Source organism: Sciurus carolinensis, chromosome 11 (assembly GCF_902686445.1).
Source record: "Sciurus carolinensis chromosome 11, mSciCar1.2, whole genome shotgun sequence".
Lineage (NCBI taxonomy): Eukaryota > Metazoa > Chordata > Mammalia > Rodentia > Sciuridae > Sciurus > Sciurus carolinensis.
The window spans coordinates 15,914,936-15,937,327 of NC_062223.1; the positions used below are offsets into that span (position 1 = coordinate 15,914,936).

The window sequence follows — 22,392 nt, forward strand, 5'->3', positions numbered from 1 at the left end:
TCCTATTTACATGGTCCATAGGGCTGGTCAAGTCCGCTGTTTCCTTCTTCATCTTCTGTGTCATGCTTTGTCTATTCATGAAATGGAGCTTTAGACTCCCCAATGTTCTTGTGTTGCTACTTATGCTTCCTTTCACTCTGGTCAATGTTTACTTCATACTGTCGAGTGTACTGTATTGCATGCACATAAATTTATAATTGTGATTTCTTCTTTCAGAACTGACCCTTTTATCATTATGCAATGTTCTTCTGTTTCTCTTCTGATGGGTTTTAATTTGACATTAAAAATTTCTGATAGAAGTATTACCATTCCTGATTTATTTTGGTTACCATTATGTGTGAAATATCTCTTGTCATCCTTTCCCTGTCCTTCAATCTTGAGTGTGTCTCTTGCAAACAGCACATAGTGGGTGTGTTTTAAAGTTTTTGATTATTTAGGGCCAGGCACAGAGGTGCACACCTGTAATTCCAGCAACTCAGGAGACTGAGGCAGGAGGATTACAATCTCAAGGCCAGCCTCAGCAACTTAGTGAGACCCTGTTTAAAAAAGTAAAATAAAAAGTGTTGGAGATGTGACTTGGTGGTGAAACAACCCTGGGTTCAATTCCCAGTACCAGAAAAAAGACAAACAATGACAACCACAAAAACAACAAAGAGTTTTCTGCTATTCTCTGTCTTTTGTTAGCAAAGTTCAATTCATTTCCATTTAAATTAATTAATGATAGAGAAGAACTTACTTTTTCTATTGTCTTTTTTTTCTTTTTTCTTTTTATTATTATTATTATTTTTTATCTTTCTGCCTCTTCCACTTGAAGTTTCCTTTGGTTTAGTGATTCTTTTTGTTACGACTTGCTTTGATCCCTTCTCATTGTCCTTTGTGAATGTTCTACAAGTATTTTATATGGGTTACCATGAGGCTTACACAAAACATTTCATAGCCATACAATCTATTTTACTACGATAACAACTTTTGTAATCACTTACAAAAACTCTTCACTTCTACTTCTCCCCTATAAAATTCTTATTGATATTACAAGCATCATTTTTAGTATCATCTATCCATTAACTGATTTTTATAATGCTTATGCTCTTGTCTTTGAATTTATAAACTCAAATTTATAAATTTCAAATGTGTTGAATTTATAAATTTGAGTTTATAAGCTCAAATTAACCATGACTTATGTACTACCATTAGAGCATTAGTGTTTGACTATATATTTATCTTTACCAATAAGCTATATGCTTTACAATGCTTGTGTTTGTTGTTTAGTATCATTGAAAGACTCATTTTTAGCATTTCTTTTATGGTGATGAACCTCCTCAGATTTATTTATTAATCTGTGAAAGTCTATTTCCATTTCATCTTTGAAGGATAATTTTGCCGGACATTATATTCTGAGTTGATAAGATTTTTTTTTCACTCAGCACACTGTTTAAAAATTTTTTCTAATTTTTTAAAAATTTTGTTCTAATTAGTTGTACATGACAGTAGAATGCATTTATACATTTTGATAAATCACACATAAATGGGCTGTAATTTCTTATTTTCCTGATTGTACATATTGTAGGATCACATCAGTCATGTAGTCTCATATGTACGTGAGGTTTTAATGTCTGTTTCACTCTTCGAATTCTCCTTTCTTCTGTCCCTCAAAGTTTCTGCTGAGAAATCTGCTGGTAGTCATAGATGTTCACTTGTACATGAATTTTTTTTTCTTGCTTCCTCAACAATCTCTCTGTTTTTGACAAAATTCCGCAATTGAATTATGATGTGTCTCAGTGTGAATTTCTTTGTGTTCATCCTCTTTGTAGATTTTCGGGACTCTTAATCTGCATTTCCATTATTGTTTTTTGATTTGAGAAGTTTCCATTTGTTATTTCTTTAAATAAATCTTCTTTTTCTCTATTCTCCTTCCAAATCTTCTATAATGTATAATGTAAAACTTTCATTAGTTTTACTCCTGCTCAGTTTTGCTACTCGATTGGATAATTTCAAATGATCTGCCTTTGGATTTGCAGATTCTTTCTTGTGCTTTATCTAAATTTGCTGTTGAACTCCTCTGGTGAATTTCTTTGGTTCAGTTATTGTATGCTTTAGCTCCAAAACTTTCCTTTTCTGTTAGAGGTGTATGTGCGTTTCTTTGTTGATATTTCTATTTTGTTCATGCATTTCTCTTAGTTCACTGAGCATTTTTATGGTGGCATTACAGTTTGGATCTGGCATGTCCCTAGAGGTTCCTGTGTTGAAGGCTTGGTCTCCAGGTGGTGGTGTTATTGAGAGACGGTGGAAACTAGGAGGTGGCCTCCTTGGATGAGATGACTCACTGGACCCATCAAAGCATGCCTTTGAAGGGTGTATTTTGTCCCTAGATGCTCTCTCTCTCTCCTTCCTGGCTGCCATGAGGTGACCAACTCTGCTCTACCATGTGCTCCCCATCATGATGTTCTGCCTGCCTGGTGATGGGGCCATGCACCCAGGGACTGAAACTTCTGAAACCGTGAGCCGAAATAAAACTTCAAGTTGATTTTCTCAGGTATTTTTTCAGAATGATGAAAATCTCACTAATAGGCAGTTACTTTGGATTCTTAGGCAACACATATACTTCCATTTCATCAGAGTCAATTCTGGAGAGTCCTTTTACTATTGTTGTTGTTGTTGATTTTGCTTTTTTGATCCTATTTTCCTATTACTTTAAATTCTTTGACACTTTATGTTGATGTCTATGCATTTGAATAAAACAGTCACTTCTCTCAGTTTTTATGCCCAGGCTTCCTGCAGGAGAAGACCTTTGCCAATCAGTCTGACTAGAGATTCTGGGGGTGGTCATGCTAAACTTTTCTGTGTGTTTTCTTTGTGCTTATTCATGTAAATTCCTAATTAGAAGAATTTGTCAGTTTTCCTCAGGAGATTTTAATCTCTGGCTTGCTCTGATGTCTGTCTGCTGTACAGTTGGTGCTCTGAGCAGCAGCACACTGACTAGCTCCTTTGCTGTTTTTGTTCTCAGTGGCTCCGAGGCATATAGCACATGTTGGGTCCTACCAATGATCCAGGACAAACAAGGCAGAATCCAGTGTTTCAGGCAGGTTCCCAAAACATCTGAAAACTGGACTTGTATCTCAGTGTTCTTTCCTAGGGAATAGCTGAGGCTGTGAGTTTGCACAAATATGTCATGGTGATGCAGAGGGAGGGGCTCCTGTAGGTGAGCATGCAGTATTTCAGTCATACTCTTAGAAGCTCCCCAGGTTCATAGAGTATGCCAGTTCCACCAGCGTAGGTGAGTGACACAGAGGCCAGTCCCTGGGGCAGCCCCATGAAAAGCAGAACGTTGAGTGGATGCTCCAACTCATCCCTTACTAGGGAGAAGACAGGAATTCAGGGATTTTGCCAGCTGACTCTATTAAGTTGAGGAGAAGGACTATTGCCCATGAGTGTCCAAACCATCGCCTTTGCTCTCAGCAGCCTGCAGTCTGGATTCCTCTCCTACTCGTGTTCAGACTCAGGCAAAACAAACCAGCTCCTTCAGCAGCCTCTGAAAAGTCAGACAACAGGACCCACGCTCCAGCGTCTTTAGCGCTCATGCCCTTCATTCCTCTTCTTCAGAAAGCCACATTGTGTTACTTACCCTATTAGCTCCTCACCTGCAACTGATGCTTCTAAAATGAGCTCTGATCAAGTATCTTCTATTAAAAATTTCCCGTATTCAAATAAAAACTTGCCATTTTCTGGTAAAAACAGATAACACCTAGGATCAGGTTGCTCTAATTCTATTTCTGTAAGTACTGTAACTCAATCTAACCATCTGCAACTGTTCAACCTCAAAATGTTTCCCTTTCTCTATTTTCACGGATGTTTCATTTTTACAGGTACTGTAAGTCAAATAACAAAGAAATTCAAACATTTCAAACCATGACTATAATACCTAATAAAGTAAAAAGAAGATCAACATTTTAGGTGTGGAAAAAACCAAGGTGGAATAATGGTTTCTATGAGCTCAATTTTTATGTCTAAAATTCATATGTTGAAATCCTAACCCAAATGTGACGGTGTTAGGAGGCTAGGGGGCGAGAGGGATAATTAGATCATGAGGATAGAGCCCTCCTGAATGTGATTAGTGTCCTCCAAGGCCCCAGAGAGCTCTCTCCTTCTCTCTGCCTTATGTAGAAAATGAACCCACCTGAGACATTGAATCTGCCAGTGCATCGATCTTGGACTTCCTGTCATCCAAACTATGAGCAATAAATACTTGTTACTTAAACCACCCAGTTCATATAATTTTATTAGACTAGCCCAAGTGAATCAAGGCAATGGTATATGACATCAGCCTTAATCAACAATGCCTCTTTTGAAGCAATATATAAAAGAAGTAATTGTTCTTAATTTGGAAGAAGAGATACACATACTCGTGGGACATAACTGAGACTGTCATGTCACAACCCAGAAATAAAAACCTTGAAGCTCCATTAACGCTGACTACTCTCCTGGCAAGCCCCTGGCTTCTCTGCATTTGCAGGGATCTGGCTCTTCTGTGCCAATCAAGGAAGAAGATCTCTAGTCCCCTGAACACCTAAGGCTATGTCTGTGTGTTAGAATGTCCGATATCTTTATTCCATCTTTAAGAGACACATGACTGTACAATTATTTACTTCCCCTTATTGATTCAGAAATGGAGCCAAGGAAAGATGAAATAATTGACCCAAGGTACACTAGGTAAGTGTCAAGACCCTAACCCTGTTAATTTGGACCCTCGTCCTTATCATGGGCCACTTGCAAGGCTACCTCTGCCATCAAAGCCAACACCTCACTCAGACCCCAGCAAAAAAAACAGTTCAAGTCAATACCAGAGCTAGTACTACTGACTCTTTCCCTTGTATCTGATCCCAGTGTGGTAATATTTGTCTATGATCACATATTAACACAGAAAATATAATAACCACAGAATTAAAGAAGAGAAGGAAAGATTCTTAATGTAACACATTCTTTTTCTCACAGAGGTGTGTACCAGACATTGAACCCAGGGGCGCTTAACCACTGAGCCACGATCCCAGTTCTTTTTTATTTTTTATTTTGAGACATAGTCTTGCTAATTTGCTGAAGCTGACCTTGAACTTGTGATCCTCCTGCTTCAGTCTCCAGAGTTGCTGGGATTACCCCTGTCCCTGGCTAATGTGTATTTTTGTTTGTTTTACAGCTGGGGCAACAACTGAAAAAGGTTAAGAGGCTAGTGCAAGGTCCAAGGGCAGCAGATACCCTCTTTGTCTTTTGAATGACTGATTATCTGAGTAAATGTGGGGACTCAAGGAGACAGAGGAGGAGTCTGATTTCTGAGACTGGGGAAAAGGACAACGGTACTCTTCTATTGCGGGCAGCCTTTGTGAGTTATGAACCTTCCGGGGTAAAGGCATCCACTCTGTTGATGGTGACAGAACAGTTTCAACAGACTTTGGCCTTGGAGAAAGAGTGATGGACAATCACAGTGACTTCAACCACAGGAGACAAGAAGACAATTAATATCCTGAAAGAGACAGGACTCCAAAGGCGACAAGAGAAAAATACAGGCAGTCTTGGATTGTACTGCTCCATTGACCAAAGGAACACTCAGGCTGTTCTGAATCTATGTCTAGACACTGGTCATCCCTGTCCCTGCTCCCCTTCATAGTGAAACCCCTGACCAGCCTAGAAAAAGGGTGTTGAGGATAAGAACCGGCCTGGTGTCAGAATTCCTTTCTTGGTTTTCTCACATGGTGGAGCTGAGACTCAAATGATCTTTTTTATGAACCTTCCTTTCCCCTCTCAAGGTGGAGAGGAAGTGCTAGTACTCTGAACTCAACATCTGTCTAATTTCAACACACAGAGTCTGTTTCCTTCTCTATAACAACAAGGCTAAAAAGGGACCACACTGCATCATTGGATGTTAAATAGCAGCCTTGAAAAGGGCAGAGAGGGGGCACAGCTTAGCCTAAAGTAGGAGGACCCTATAGCTTTAGTCACGCCACACAAGCCATTTCCTCTTCAGTGTACGTGTGAGAAAAAAGGGTCAGAGAAGGAATCCTGCAAACAGACCTCACTGATACCTTCCCCACTGCATAGTTTCTACTACAGACTTGAGACCTGGAAAGGGAGGATGGAAATATTGCCTGCAGAAGATGGCCCTGCTTCCCTGCCCGCCCCCCCACCGTTGTGATTTTCACACAGCTTTGGTTTGCATGGAAGTGGCAGGGCTGTGGGGGCAAAGAGCACCTGGGGTTTCCGGAAGAGACACTCAGAGGGCACTTGCTGGAGACCCTGACGGGAGGGGTTGGATTCCACCCCAGCTGACACCCAGAAAATTTTTGCCAGCTTAGTGCAAGGTCCACGTTATAAGAATCGGCTCAGCAATTTCTGGAAGAGACATACCCAAACTCACTCGCTCTTCAAGATCTCACCAGACCGTGCATCAGAGGGAAATTTCCTCTCCCAGCAGTCTGATCCTAGCCACATCTGAGAAGATCTGCGTGAAGATAGCTTTTCAGGTAAGGTCTCAGAAAGTAGCAATTATGTAGTATGAACAAGCCTGGAGATGGATGTTCAAGGTGAGAGTTACAGGCAATTAGCTGGTACTGTATGTGGGATTCTTGCTGAATGCATAGATTTTAGCTGCTCTTGTCAGATGTAAACAGATGAGTGACTGCGTAGCATGATGGGGTGTGTTAATTTGGTAAGCCTTCTTCCTATCTCTATATATCCCATAATATCTTGTGGTGTATCTCAAATATACTAAATATAATAATGTTTTTTAAAGATACATATATAAATATAACTGGCATTTGTTCTGTAAAGAGCAGACTTCTTAGCAGTTTCTGCTCTGAACTAATAAATAAAGAGATTTGGATGACTTTCTGGAAGCAAGTGGGTGAATGGAATACCTGGTGTTTGGAGACACTGCAAACATTACCGTATTGAATCCTTCTGGTTACATAATAAGGTAGGCAGTTTTCTCCTTGCATGACTGGTAAGAAGGTTGAACTTAAAGTCAGAAAGGAAATAACAAGAATACAGACCAGACTGTTTATTTAAATTGTATAGCAAACAAATCATACTTTAAAGATTTACCGCAATCTATGTTCTCTTTTAAATTTATGCTAGTACCATGCATGTTATACAAGAACTGTTTTATGTCCTAAATTTTCTAATTTTACTTTAGCAATCTCCCAGGTCTATGTGTATTATTCATTGTGCCTGTGTCTATTATTTTAATGCCTTAGAATCGCATTGCCCTGTTAAATCATATTCAACATTACCTTCCCCTGTTTCTGAACATTGGAAATTTTTTTAAGCCTTGTGTTTGTATGGCTTTATAAAATTCTATTTCGAGCTGTTTTGTTCTGTTGAATTGTTTTCTTTCAATTAATTTCCACTTCTAGAACAGCAGGGTCAAAGATTCTGAAGTTCATGCACAAGGACATTAACATTACCCAGGGCTGTTGGCTATGATGAGTGTGACAGGCTTTAGCAGTTTTCTATCTATCCTGTTTAATGAGCATCATGCTTGGTTCTTATTTTGTGTCCACATGCTTGGAGGGCGATTCCAAACTGAACAGCTCAAGAAATACAGTAACACAACACCCCACAGAGTTAACATCAAATTATCTTTGCACCTTATACTTATGTACCTTCCTGTGTAACCAGTGGTCCTGAGGGGTTGCACTAAAACGAGAAAACCCTGAGATCTGGGAAATTGAGGTGGACAGAGAACAAGCCAGGAGGAACGACCATCTCAGAACTCAGTGCCAGAGTTTGTTGAAAACTTCTAGTCAAAGACTACCTGGAGCACACCTATCATCTGACAGAATTGGGTTTGTTGTCCGTCACAATGAGGGAAACAGCACTTTGGGGGAAACATGGGACTTTCACAGAAAGCACGCAGGAGGGACCAGAGGTGGGCGACTTTGGAAGGGTTCAAGGAAGCATGGTTTTGCTTTGTCATGGATCCTGCCAGAAAGCAGGGCAAATCTATTTAACACTTTTATTCCTGGAGCAGGAGGAAAGGAACAGGGATAAAGAAGTCGCAATCACATAATAACTGGGGGGGAGGATGTCTGACTGTTTTTGCCGATAAGCCTGTCTTCATGTTTCAAGCTTGAGCATGGAGTAGCCTTGGCTTTTAACTAATTAATTAATTTTTGTCTCACTCCATCATGGTCACGCAGATGCTACTTTTCTGTGAAAGCCTTATGTTTTAAAGGCTGTGTTTTTGCTTTCTCAAATTCACATATGACCCAAAGTGAAAGAGGGAGTATTTTAGATAAATGATCTGGGGTGGAGGGTGCAGAAAGCAGCAGAGAGGCAAAGAAGAAGAGTCAACCCTAACTTCCCTCTACCACTGGCAGTCAGAAATTGATAGCTACTCAAGTCTATCAGTAAGTCATCTTGACTGTTTCACAATAAAAATCAGCATCATTTGTGAAAAGGACTATTATTCTATCTCCCTTGAATTTCCTCAATATCTTAAGAATACAGATCTTCCCATTTCCCCCGCCTCTTGTGTATCATTGTGGAGAGTTTCAATCGCTGTGCCTTTAACTTATCTATCTTTTTGTCTTTCCTGTCTAATCAACTGTTGATCACATCCTGCCTAATTTTTATATTTAAATGTGGCGTTGCTTATTTCCATAAGATTTCACTTTGCTTCTCACCATTATCATGAATTTCTTTCTCTTCTTAAACATGAGGAGTTGAGTTATTAAAGGTATTTAATGTCCTTATCTGTTAGTGCTAATAGCACTAGGTCTGGTAATGTACATTTGAGTTTTAATTTTCTCAGGTAAGGAGAATCCTCACTTACAATGACTATCACAAGCGGCTAGAGGCAGGTGACTCTAAATAGGGGAAAGTTTAAGACCATAGGTCCCAAGCATTTCCTCTGAACCGGTGTTTGCTGAAATTATTTTCCTCCTGATTATGGAGGAAAGTTATTTCTGACTCTGCTTCTTTGCCTCTCTACTGCTTTCTGTTCTCCCAGATCATTTATAGAAACCAGTTTCTTCACATGTGTAATTTTTTAAAATCAGATGCTTGTTAGTTGATAGATTTTGTTGAATTTGTATTAAATTTTTGTTCTGATACACAGTTATTGGAGTCAGTCATCATGAAATTGCTCTGATGTCATTATTTAAGTTGTGAAAATAACCAGATCAGTGATCTTATCTTGGCCAGAACCAAAGTATACCCTCCCTGTTTTTTTTTAAAACTCCCACTTGACCAGGATATTTTGTGTGTGTGTGTGGGCATGTGGCATGTGCCAAGGATTGAACACAGGGTTGCTTAACCACTGAGCCCCATTCCCCGCAGGTTTTATTTTTTATCTTGAGGTAGGGTCTCACTAAGTTCCTCGGAGCCTCACTAACTTGCTGAGGCTGGTTTTGAACTTCTCCCGCCTCAACCACCTGTACTGCTGGAGGATACAAGCTGTTACTTTCCTGAGCTCCGAATATCTCAGTTCCAAAACAGAACAGAGTGACACATCCTTTTTCCTTTTTATGTAGTTAGAATATGAGCTTCAGGTTAGTCCAATTAAATGAAGTGAGTTAGATTTGTAAAAATGATGTTTTTACCTAGAAATTTCTCCTCTACCAACACTTATTTAATCCTCACAAAAATACTCTGAGTTTGATAGTGCTATTATCCCCACTACTTTTGAGGAAACCAAGGAATAGAGAGGTTGAGTAATTTTCCCAAGGCTACACAGCTTGTTCCTATCACTAATAGAAACTAAAATTTAAAAGAGGTAGTATATATTTTTAAATGTGCTCATTACTTTAAAATGAACTGTTGACTTGTCTCCCCTTCGAGTTGGTGAGGACCTCAGGGAGAGGACAAAGCAGATGGGCTTGGCCATGAACACACCACTCGCTGCTCCTGTCTCTGGATCTCCTCCAGCTCTCCTCATTGCTGCGTTTTATCCTGGATGCTCCTTGGTTCTCTCTCTAGGCTAAGGTGTCCTCCACGATGTTCCCCCTGCAAGGTGCCCAGATGCTGCAGACCCTGGAGAAATCCCTGAGGAAGAGCCTTCCCGAATCCATAAAGGTGACGGTGGAAAATTCTGTGGCGGGGAAGAAAGGGAAGCTGATGAGAACGGGAGGAAAGGAGACTCACGTTCCGGGGGCACCTATTTTGGCGCCAGGAACTGCTTCGCATTTTCTTTGGCTGAAGTTTTATTACCTCTTTACAAGATATTCACTGTTATGTCCATGTTATTGGTAAGAAAATGGGGCTGGATTATTTGCCGCATATCCCACCAATAGTGCTAGAATATGAACGTCAGGTGTTCCTGAGCCCAAACTCCACCTTTTATTCCCATCTGACAGAAAAATGTCTCCCCTTGATCCTTCTCAAGGAACATTCCATAACAGCACTTGAGATTTGCCCAGAGTTTTCCTCCAAAGTTACCTGAGATTGCGTGTTAATGTTTAACTTGTTTATTTTAAGAGAATACTTGCCAGGTGAGAGGTCAACCATCAGAGTCTTTTTGAAATCAGTTCACAGGCCAATTTCTCCTTTGACTTGGATTTCCTAATTGCTCTGAATTGAATGTGTATTAGGCTATTCTGGGCCTGGCTCCCAGTATCTTCTTTGACTTAGTATAATTGGTTAGAAATCTTGAATTAAATAAAACACACACATATAAATACTTACATCCAGAACTTAACATAAGAGCAACTCAGTGATAGATTCAGATCCTTGCCCATGTTTTTTCATCAGCAATGAAAGGGGTATGAGCTACTCTGTCAGAGCCTAGGTATAACTCTGTGTGTGTGTGTGTGTGTGTGTGTGTGTGTGTCTATTTAGAGAAAAATTAATTCTAGATTTGTATTTCTTTATAAGACACTACTATGAAATACATATATTTTAGGTAAGATGAATACATTGAATTTACTCATTCTCTAACAGATTTGTTATTCTGATAAAGAAGAGATGTATTACCATTTTTATCTATAGATTATGTATTCATTTATTTATCAGTTAATGAAATGACTGCCCCATTTTTTAATTACTACCAAAACAAAATGATTTCAAATCAATTCTAAAAATAAAGTAAAAAGAACCCTTCAAAACTAACGTCACCCATTTGACAGCCTCTGTTAATGGGAATCAGTAATGCCTAATATGTAACTGCCCTTGTTGAACAAGAGGGATGGCACATTTTTGGTGGAGACTCTATCAGGTAGACAGTCTATGGACACCAGCTGAGATATTTTGATGATGAGTGACTATTTTTAAAAATTCTCCAGGATAAAAAATTTTCTTCAATGCTTTATGATAGAATTTTTTAATTGAAACTTCTCTATTTCTTGTGGTAATAAGATTCAAAACATTTTGAGGAAACTCTTGGTGTTTCTCAGTGGTATTTTCTTGGAACACCTAGATATTGAGATGAGGTGACTGTCTTGACTCCTTGCTTCTTATGAAAGAATAGCATTGCATTTTGTATATTAAATAAATACATTTTCCCTGAATGGAAATCAATAATATTTGTAGGCCAGGTACTATATACATACATATATATATATACACATATGTATGTGTGTGTGCATATATATATATATTTTGCCAGTTACTCACTCAACCCTTACTTGAGACCCAGTTGAGAAAATGTCTATCCATTCTTTTTTTTAATCATTAGACATTTATTCATATGATCCATGATTGATACAAATATGTGTCACCATCTGCAATGTAAGTTATATATACTACCAGGTTATGTACTATTGAAGATAGCTACCTCTTGAGAAAATGAAATAGAATATCTTAATTTACATAGAATTTAGAGAAAAAATATGAAATTGTCAAAATTTATAGTAAAATATTTACGTATTAAATAACAAACACATTTTATCACAGGTATTAACTCTAGTTGATTCAAATTGTAGTAGCTACTTCACTATGTTCTGCTCATTATATACTTATTTCAGTAGGAAAAAAGTTTAATTAATTAAAACTTAGTTTAACTGATTGATTAATTTAAAATAACTTAGAAATGTTGTATGTCTTCTCTTTTCCTTGGTCTCACATCAGTAGTTCAGATGGGGTGAGCAGCAGTGGCAACAGGGAAGGACACTGGTATAACTTTAGTCATTGTCTATCCATGATGGGAACCAATAAATTGTACCCCATTCCTTTGATCTTGGGTCGGCAGCACATTTCCATGCTAAACCCTTATTTTCACAACTTTCATGAGGTCCATGCTGGTTCACTACTGCATTCTCCAACCTCAGAACCACAACGACACTTACTGTTCACAGGTTTGCTCTCATTTGTTCTCATCTTGGTTTCTCTCTTTCTCCCTCTTTCCTTATAACCTGTACGACATGGCAGGGGTGAGAATCTAAGACAGCATTCAGGCTATGAGGACTCAGAGTCCATTCCCTTGAGCACTTGGATATTGGCTCTGTCGATTGGTGGGAGTTTATTTAATCCTTCAGAGGGTAATGTGGAAAGATTTGGTAAAGAGTTTTAAACAAGCACATGACTTTTGAAGCAGAAATTACCCTTCCGGAGAGTCTAAGAAAATATCAGGTATCCAGGCAAACATTCCTGTGCAAGCATATTCTAGGCAGAATTATGTGTTAAAGTGAAAAGACAGATTAAAAATATGTCTATAATATGTTCAATGGTCAAAACAATAAGTATCAGTAATTTCATTTTTATAAGTGTATGCTTCTATGTATGGATAGAAGAAAGTCTGAAAAAACACAATACTAAATCCTAAAGTAAAGGGTGGTTCTCCTAAAATCATTCATTTTATTTGTGTGAATATTTTCCTGTGATTCATATTTAATGGAGAGAAAAAGCTCCTCTTAATTGAAGTAACAAAAAGTAGAAGATGGAGATGGTTTGACTTAGATTCTCTATTTGCCTTCTATAATAAAATGTCACAATTTATAGGAACAATCTTTGTCCTGATCAAACAACACTCTGCCTTTCCTTCCTAATATCTGACCTCTCTTTCATGGAATCCTGCAGGTTTATGGGACCGTATTTCACATGAACCATGGAAACCCATTCAAGCTAAAGGCCCTTGTGGACAAGTGGCCTGATTTTAATACGGTGGTTGTCCGCCCTCAGGAGCAGGTAAGGTGCCAGATGTTCATATTGTTGTGTGCCCACAATGTATCTGGCAATATGGTAAAACCTAGGGATATAGAAGTAAATCACAGTGATGGCAAACAAGTCCCTATTCTCAATAATGTCACTTCCTGGAGGAAAAGACAGATAAGCAGGAAAATTATTTAGTGTGAGGTATAAAGTTACTTCTGGAGCCCAAGTAAAAGCTAATTAAACTGTCGAGGCTCCAGAATAATGATAGAGACACTTTTTTTTTTTTTTTTTTTTTTTGTGGTGCTGGGGATTGAACCCAAGGCCTTGGCTTACAAGGCAAGCACTCTACCAACTGAGCTATCTCCCCAGCCCCTAGAGACACTTCTTGATGGAGGTTTCATCTAAACTTTATTTTGTAGGTAAATATATTTTTGTCAGGCCAACAAAGGATGCATTCTCACCAGAGATAATGAAAAGGGTGGAACTATGAAAATCTGATGGAGCACAATGTGTTAGGTCGACCCTAAAGCACTAAATTTCAATGCTAAAATTTCCATATGCAGCTAAGGGAATGACCTGACATTAATGAAACTAAATAGTTGATTTATTTCAAAGATAAAAATCCATAAGCTTGTTTTAAAATTTCCCCAAATAGGGGAAGAGGTGGAGCAAGATGGTGGAATAGGTTTTTTCCAGCAATCATTCCCCCTATAGAAACGTCCTTTTGAATAACTATCCTTGCAGAAAATTACCTTCACCACAGCTAAGCAAACCAGGTGAGAAATCACAATTACTGGTTGTAGCACAATAATAAGAAAAGACCACATTGAAGAGTGTAGAAAGAACATTGCATGGAGTACAGTGTAGAGAGAGCCACTATCTGCTCAGGGAAAAGAAAGGAGGTAAAGACCAGACTTTGTCTTGGGCCCCAACACAGGACCCACTGCCCCAAATTAAAAACAAAAATTCATGACCTCAATGACCCGAACTCCAGGCCAGATACCTATGGGACTGAGTCTTCAGACCTGTCCTGGACCAAGTGACATCTCACAATCTTAGGCTTCAGACCTGAGTAGTGGATTTGATCTCCAGCCCACACCATTGCCAGGTTGATCCCCTCATTGTGATTATTCTGGTAGAAATTGCATCAGATCAGTAAATCACAATGGGTAGTGTGGACATTTTAACAGTATTAATCCTGTTCCATAAACGTGAAATATCTTTCAATTTATTTGTGTCTTCATCAATTTATTTTATTGATGTTACAACTTTCTAGATAGAATTCTTTTACTTCCTTGGTTAACTTTGTTCCTGAATGTTTCTGATTTTGTTTTATTGATTTCATTTTCAGATGGTTTTCTTGTGTTTTCAAATAGCTTACCTTTGAGTTAACAGATTCTTTCTCCTGATTGATCAATTCTGCTATTAGTGCTCTCTATTGAATTTTTTCCTTTCGTTCATTCAATATTTCAGCTTTAAGATTTCTGTTTCACATTTTTATTATATCAATTTTTCTATTACATTTCTTGTTCTGAACACTTGTTAAATCGTTTCTCTGTATTGTTTTTAAGTTTGGCTGAGTTTCCTTAAAACAGTTATTTCGAATCCTTAGGCAGTTCATACCCTCCATTTTTAGGGCCAATCCTTGGCGGTTTATTTGGTCCTTTGATGCCATGTTTCCTGATTGTTCTGGATCTTGTGACCATGCATTGATGTCTGTGCTTTTGAAAAAGCAGGGACTTATTCCAGTCTTTGTAAACAGACTTTGAAAAGCCCTTTAATAGTCCTTCCAGAGGTTCTGGGCAGGTAGTCTGGTGTGGTCACAAAGCCCAGGATTGCTACAGCGGTCACAGTACTGGGGCACAATACCAGCCCAGGGTCACCAGGACTAGTGTGCCACTGAGGAGCTCCAGAAACCCAGGGTCGGCTGTGACCTGCTGATGCTGAGGGCCACTGAGATTAACCTGGCATGAATGGATACATGGGTGAAAAGTGTTGTTTATGTGCACAATGTAATACTATCCAGTCATAAAAAGGAGAGAATCCTATCACTCACAACAACATGGATGAACATAAACCTATGGTAAGTAGACTAAACCAGGTACAAAGACAAATAGCATATGATCTCACTTTTATATGGAATCAGAAAAAAGATTTTTTTAAAATATTTTTTATTTTTCACAGTCTGCATTTTGATTCATTGTACACAAATGGCATACATCATTTCATTTCTATGGTTGTGCACGACTTTGATTCATATTATTCGTATAATCATACATGTACGTAGGGTAATGATGTCTGTCTCATTCCACCATTTTTCATACCCCCTCCCTCTCATTTCCCTCTACATATGATCTCATAGGAGCAGAGAGTAGATTGGCTATTGCCAGAGGTCTAGGTGTGGTTGCAGGTAATGTTGTTGAAAGTATACAAAATTACAGTTGGATAGGGGGAATAAACTTAATAGAGCTATTGTACATCATGGTAACTACAGTTATTAATCATATTTTATTCTTGAAAACAATACAAGATAGATGTAAAGTGTCTCAACACAGGATTGATAATCATGCGAGGTAATGCATATGTTAATTAGCTGGATTTAGTTATGCCACTTGTATATACACAGTCGTGTTTTGCATAATGTCTTTTCATTCAGTGACAGACTTCATATTTGACAGAGGTCCCATAAGATGTTTTAGCCATTTTGATTTGTGTAAACATAATCTACGAGGTTTGCACAACGAACCCTCCTGACAATGCATTTCTCAGAACATATCCCTATTGTTAAGTGATGTATGATTGTACTTGGGAAAATGTTGTACATCAGTACATACAATTTCATCTATCATTATAAAAAGCAATGAAAAGTGTTAAAAGAAGATACACAATAAAAATAAAAAGACTATTAAAATACAGAGAAGACCATCAGGACAGTGCAGAGATAAGTGATCACACACCCCAGCCCAGGAAGATGGGGAAAGTGCCTCAAATCCCCTACCTTGGATGATATTTCCCTGCTTCATGAGTCTCAGACCTACACATTAGCTTTGGTGAAGGGACAGAGGCAGATCAGGAGCTGCTGCCACCCTGTCAGGAACAAGTTTCAGTTGCACTTGACCATCCAACACCTAGTCTGACTCAGCTAGCAACTGAGCTGACTGAAGAGACCAATTAGATTGCTGCTGTGCGTGCACACTACCTGGACTGTATCGATGACTGGTTGGTGAGATCCATCCTGTGTGCATCCCGTGTGGAGTCAGTTTCTACTTTCAACCTAGGAGACTGACTGAGCCAGGGTCTCTCATCTGAGCCCTTATTTTTGATCCTTTTGATCTTTCATCACTGAGTCGAAAGAGTCAGGACTTAAGATCATGCACAAAAGTTTCCTAAAAATTCCTGGATGGCTGCAGATGTTGAGGAAAGTATGTGAATTTTTAGCAACTTAGGAGGGAAAAGTAGGAAGGTGTTTTTTATGTAAAGCCTTGACCCAGTGTTTAAAATTGTAACTGTATTTGGATCTTGTTATTGCTCCAATACACAGAAATATGTGCTATAGCAACTCTGTATATTTAAATTGTGTGTGTTGAATATTAGAAGAAAGACAGTAGTTATTTTTCCTAAATGATATATCTTCTCCTCTCCACCCAAATTCTTTTCTGAAGTTACTGGTATTTGGGTCAAGGTTTTATTAAAAGTTACATTTTATAACACTGGCACACACAAAAAGGTAGTTTTAAGCTTATTTGCACAGTTCTTTTTTCCACTGAAAATGGAATTCATTGCCTTTATTTTGGTACTGAGGATTAAACCTGGGGTGCTTTACCACTGAGCCAAATCCCCAGTCAATTTTTGTATTTTATTTAGAGAAAGGGCTTCACTGAGATGGTGAGGCTGACTTTGAACAAGCAATCCTCCTGTCTCAGCCTCCTAAGTCTCTGGAATTACAGGTGTGTGCCATCGCACCCAGCTACATATGATCTTAAGCAACAAAATTTGTCAGTAATGTCATAGCTGACTCATGAATATACTTTTGTATTTGTTTTTTTATTTATACAGACTGCATTTTGATTCATTGTACATGAACGGGGTACAACTTTTCATTTCTGTGATTGTACATGATGTAGATTCATACCATTTGTGTAATCATATACATGTACCTAGGGTAATGATGTCTGTCTCATTCCACCATCTTTTGTACCCATGCCCCCTCCTCCCTCTCATTTCCCTCTAAAGTTCCTCCATTCTTCTCTCACCCCCACCCGCCCACCCCCATTATGTATCATTATCCACTTATCAGGGAAAACTTTTGGCCTTTGGTTTTTTGGGGTTTGGCTTATTTCACTTAGCATGATATTCTCCAGTTCCATCCATTTATCTGCAAATGCCATAATATTTTTCTTTTATAGCTGAATAATATTCCATTGTGTATACATACCACAGTTTCTTTATCCATTAATCTGTTGAAGAGCATCTAGGTTGGTTCTACAATCTAGCTGTTGTGAATTGAGCTGCTAAAAATATTGATGTGGCTGCATTACTGTAGTATGCTAATTTTAAGTCCTTTGGGTATAAACAGAGGAGTGGGATAACTGGGTCAAAAGGTGGGTCCATTCCAAGTTTTCTGAGGATTCTCCACACTGTTTTCCAGAGTGATTGCACCAATTAGCAATTCCACCAGCAATGCTGTGCCTTTTTCCCCACATCCACACCAAAACCTATTATTGCTTGTGTTCTCAAGAAATGCAAATTAAAACAACTCTAAGATTTCATCTTACTCCAGTTAATGTATTTTTTGTAGCATTTACCAACTATTTTTTAAAGTTTTCTAACTCTACCCTGGTTGTGGTAATATTTTCCTCTGCTTCCATTTACCCAAATAATTTTATCTGTTTTTTAATAATTTGAAGGGATCCTTCTGAATATGAGTCTTGTTGGTTTTTCTCAAACTACAGTTTGTTTAACTGTGGTATTTTTAAAAGAAAGCATTTATAGTATGATTTCATTACATATGGATGGAAATATTAATTCAGTTATCTGTATTAAATTTAATATTGTCATGTTCTTAGTCTGTGTGTTCTGCAAGTATTTGAATTATAGTAAAATTATTTTTGCAGCAGAAGTTTTCCTTCATTGCTTCCTTTTCTTTTTTGATCAGAATGATTGGGGTATAGAATACTGACTAAATGGTTGTTATGTTTGATTTGACTTGCTAATGCAATATAAAGGTAGAGGATGGCATGGTTCTGGAATTTTTCATCTTGAGTATTTGAATCTCTGATCTTGATCTCACAATGCAAATGACTCAGAAATAATCAGATTGCACCAAAAAGACAGCAATATTTTGTTACTTAAAATATCACGGACAAGGGAACTAGCATTGCTGTCATAACCTATAAGGAATGTGTTCTTCTTTTCCCAATGATGACAGGATATGACAGATGACCTTGATCACTACACCAATGCTTACCAAGTCTACTCCAAGGACCCACAGAACTGTCAGGAATTCCTTGGTTCTCCAGGAGTGATCAATTGGAAACAGCATCTGCAGATTCAGAGTAAGTAAGAGGAATGAACTGTGTGCTAACTCACTGCTGTGTCCTAATGAGGTCCCCATATAACTCAAACATCCTTCCTTCAAAGAAAAGATCCTCGGCTTGCTGTCAATGTTTTTGACCCTATATCTTTAAAGATGCAAAAAATCTTCAACTATGGGAAAGAATGGGTTTCATTTAGAGAACCATAATTCCTATTACCAAGAATTTGGGGCATATTTTACAGATTTATTCATAACCCTTGGGCTTACTGGGTGTCAGAGCAGAGCTTCATCTCTGGCCTCCCATTCCTGAAGTAAGAGCAGCAGTCGATTGAACAGAGAATCTCCCAGCATGCCCTCAGGAACCAGACTTTTTAGGATGGCACCTGCCTATTAGGTTCTGCGATTCTGGCAAAGTGACTTATCCTCCCTAAGATTGTATTCTTCACATGTAAAAATGAGAAGAATAATGGTATCTACAGCACAGAGCACTTAAATAAAATGAAATTGTGAATAAGAAGAGCTTAGTACAATATCAAGGTGTGTCAGTTTATTTTTGCTGCATGACAAACCTCAAAGTTAAGTGAATCAACCATTTTAGCTGGACTTTGCCAAGCAGTTCCTCTGCTGGTCTCTTCTGAGTTTATCACAAAGCCTGAATTGATGGGAGGTCTGTGCTGGTTGCTTTAGCATGGCCTCTTTTGCATATCTGAATGATGATTCTGGCTGTCCTTAGTGCTGGGTTTTGGCTCGTGACATCATGATAGAAGTGCATGTGTCCAGCAAGCTAGTCTAGGCTACTTTTATGATGTTGGTCTCAAGATAACCAAGAACAAAAAGAGAGGGAAAACCCCAAGGCGCAAGTGCTTTTAAACCTTTCCTGCATTAAATTTGCTCTTTCCATTAGTGGAGGAAAGTCATGTATTCAATGTCAGACACAGCACAGGAGTGATCTCTGCCAGGGAATGGATACCAGGAGAGGTGGTCAAATTGTGTCATTACTGAAATAACCCATCACTCAGGGAACAGGGCGCAGTGGATGTTGCCTATTGTGTTTTTTTAACTCATTGCTTTGATGATCAAAACTACATAATTAAATAGTCCAGAAAACTTTGTTCCCGTCTTGATATCACCACTAACAACGTGACCATGCATGGATTCATCCCTGGACTTATTTTCACTTACATGAAATGGGAAATTTACACAAATCTTGACTAAGTGATCATCCTCATGGTGGCAGCACCAAGTCCGGGACCACAGTTCCCTGACCCTCAACGTGACGCTTCCTCCTCCAGTGAGGAGCTTCTCTCGAAGGTATCGTCATCCTGACTTCTCCTTATGAACCCATCTAGGTTGCCAGCCCAGCCTGAATGAGGCAATACAAAATCTCGCAGTAACTAAATCTTTCAAAATCCAACGCTCAGAGAACATTCTCTTCATCAGATCCGAGACCCTCAAGAACCTAAACCCTTCCCTGCAGGATACAAAGACTTTACCGCCTGGGGATGGGATGCCCAAGGCCATGTGAGTCTGATCAAAGGCCAGCTCTCCCTACTCATACCTCGCACCTAAGGAGCCTCCCGCCTCCTCTCCCTGCTTTCTCTCTGTCCTCTGTACAATCCATGTGCCATCCAGTGGTAAGAATAATCTTCTGAAAGAGTGTCGCTCAGACCTCCTTCCTCTTCACCTGGAGCGAGTCTCTGCGCTGACTTGCTCACTTCCTCCAGCCTCACCGACCTTCTTCCTGTTGCCCTGTCATCACGAGCTCTCCATATTCCAGGCTTTGCCTTTGCTGTGCTCTCTTTTCTGTCTCTTAAGGTTGTAGAGGTAGAACAAATGCACACCTTTATCCTTATGAGCTTTGCTTTCTCTCCATAGCAACCAAGACAAGTTTAAATTCTCATCGCTGGATCCTTCCCACGCTGCCTTAGTGGATAAATTTTGGCTTTTTGGTGGCAATGAGAGGAGCCAGAAATTCATCAGGCGCTGTATCCAGAACTTCCAGAGCATCTGCTTGCTGGAGCCTGAGGGGACCCCAGTGTCCTGGGCCCTCATGGATTACACTGGAGAAACGCGAATGGGAGGCACCCTGCCTGAGTACCGTGCCCAGGGCCTCGTGTCCAATGTCATATATATGCAGGTCCAGGCCATGGTCAGACTGGGCTTTCCCGTCTATTCTCACACAAGCAGGAGCAACATAACTATGCAAAAAGTAAGCCAGACTCTGCATCATGTCCCCATGCCCTGCGACTGGAACCAGTGGCTCTGTGTGCCCTTGTGAAGCTGGTCCTGAACACAGCCCAGTGAGGGGTGGGCCTGGGCACGTCACTGGAGGAGCAAAAGGTAGGAGAAGAGAAATAAGCTGAATCAGCAGTGAAGGGCCCTGTTTGGGCTCTGCAGGAGGAGTGTGAACAGTCAACAGGACTTTCCTGGTCCCTGTGCGCATGGACTTCCCTCAGGTCCCTCAGATGGAAGCAGACCCTGTTGCTTCTGCATTAAACCCATGTGATTTAACAGCCCCACACTTCATCAGCTATCGAATGCTCCAAAATACTTCTTCTGGGACTCCTAATGAGGCGGTTGGAAGATCCTTGATAATCCTGCTGGGAGGGGGAGATAGTATTTTCCAGCAACTACGACTAAATCCTCTTTCTCTCTATGGCTTTTCCTTCCATGAGCAGCAGGTGGACTCTCTTCATCAGGTCTTTAGAGAGTAGCTTCTCCTCTGTTTGCGACTTTGTAGGTATGTTAACTCTGTGCCATGCAAATTATTTGGGCTATTAGGTTAAACACACTCAACATGACATAGCCAGAAGAATTATTAAGAAAAAAGACTAACTCCTTTAACTTCTCCTCCCCCAGCTCCCACCCCAGGAAAAATGATCCAGCGTTGCTTCTAACATCTGGGCTTCCCAAACCCACTGCACCCATCAAGTAATAAAGAGATTTTTACCCTTGACTATGCAAGTGTAAGCAAAGTGGTTCATGATGGGGAGATCACAGGATGAATGGAGGGCAAGTGGAAGATGGGAGTATCGAGACCCAGGGAGGTGGACGTTTACCCAGAAGAGATAGGAGCGGAGGGCAGCACGGATCCCTGCTGTCCCTCTGGACCTGGGCACGTTACTTCAGGATGGCTGAACTCTATGAAGTTCAGATAATGGTCTCATGGGGGAGTTCACTGTTGGTGGCAACAACAGGAGAGATATTCTTGGTCGGGACGGGTTTGCTGAGAGTCTCTTTTCCTACCACTCGAGAGAAACAGCATTGCTCCCCAGCACTAGGCAGCAAAGAGAGTTCTGGAATGAGGGGGATCACCTGGATTAAGAACCTTTCTCCTTTGGGTCTGCCTAAACCCAGAATTAGGCTATGGCATTGGAGATGAAGCTCTACCCCATCCACCCACCTCCAAAATGACGGCTAAGTTTTGGTTTCCTGGGCAGTCAAGAGACTGGAGACCCAGTTTAGAGCAGGGTTTTTCTACATTTGCACCATGGACATTTTGAACCATCTAAATTTTTGTTGCGGGAGCTTTCCTGTTGATTGTAGGATGCTAGCTGGATTCCTGACCTCTACCCACCACATGCCAATAGCATCCTCCTTTTTCCTTTTGGTAACTGAGAACATCTCTAGATATTGACAAATATCCCTGGAGGAAAAACTGCCTCTGGTTGAGCAAAGCTGTTTTAGAGAGTAGTTCTCAAACTCGAGTGTGCCTCAGGACCACCCGGCTTTGTAGCTGGGTGTGGGTGTACACCCACCCACAGTCCCAGCACTCAGGAAGC

General features: G+C 39.8%; 1 protein-coding gene across 4 annotated transcripts; it reads left to right on the top strand.

The window, feature by feature from the left end:
• The first annotated feature begins 6,321 nt into the window (after positions 1-6,321).
• Positions 6,322-21,566, top strand: LOC124960038 (glycine N-acyltransferase-like). 4 transcript variants are annotated; one of them, XM_047518560.1, is made up of 7 exons: positions 6,322-6,509; positions 7,401-7,469; positions 9,967-10,062; positions 13,000-13,107; positions 18,503-18,629; positions 19,960-20,131; positions 20,486-21,566. In XM_047518560.1, exons 2-7 carry the CDS (start codon positions 7,467-7,469, stop codon positions 20,886-20,888), a joined length of 909 nt encoding a protein of 302 aa, XP_047374516.1. In that variant the 5' UTR covers positions 6,322-6,509; positions 7,401-7,466; the 3' UTR covers positions 20,889-21,566. The 4 variants fall into 4 exon arrangements, with proteins under 4 accessions (XP_047374516.1, XP_047374517.1, XP_047374519.1 ...); XM_047518561.1 differs by lacking the exon at positions 7,401-7,469 and having other exon boundaries at positions 6,324-6,509; XM_047518563.1 differs by lacking the exons at positions 6,322-6,509; positions 7,401-7,469; positions 9,967-10,062 and adding an exon at positions 10,076-10,235.
• The last annotated feature ends 826 nt before the right edge of the window (positions 21,567-22,392 follow it).

Bases quoted from the DNA above. Each gene is read 5' to 3' on its own strand.
- LOC124960038 (XM_047518560.1), top strand. The intron at 13,108-18,502 runs GTAAGGTGCCAG...CAATGATGACAG, and splicing joins TTGTCCGCCCTCAGGAGCAG to GATATGACAGATGACCTTGA. The intron at 18,630-19,959 runs GTAAGTAAGAGG...GAACCCATCTAG, and splicing joins ACAGCATCTGCAGATTCAGA to GTTGCCAGCCCAGCCTGAAT.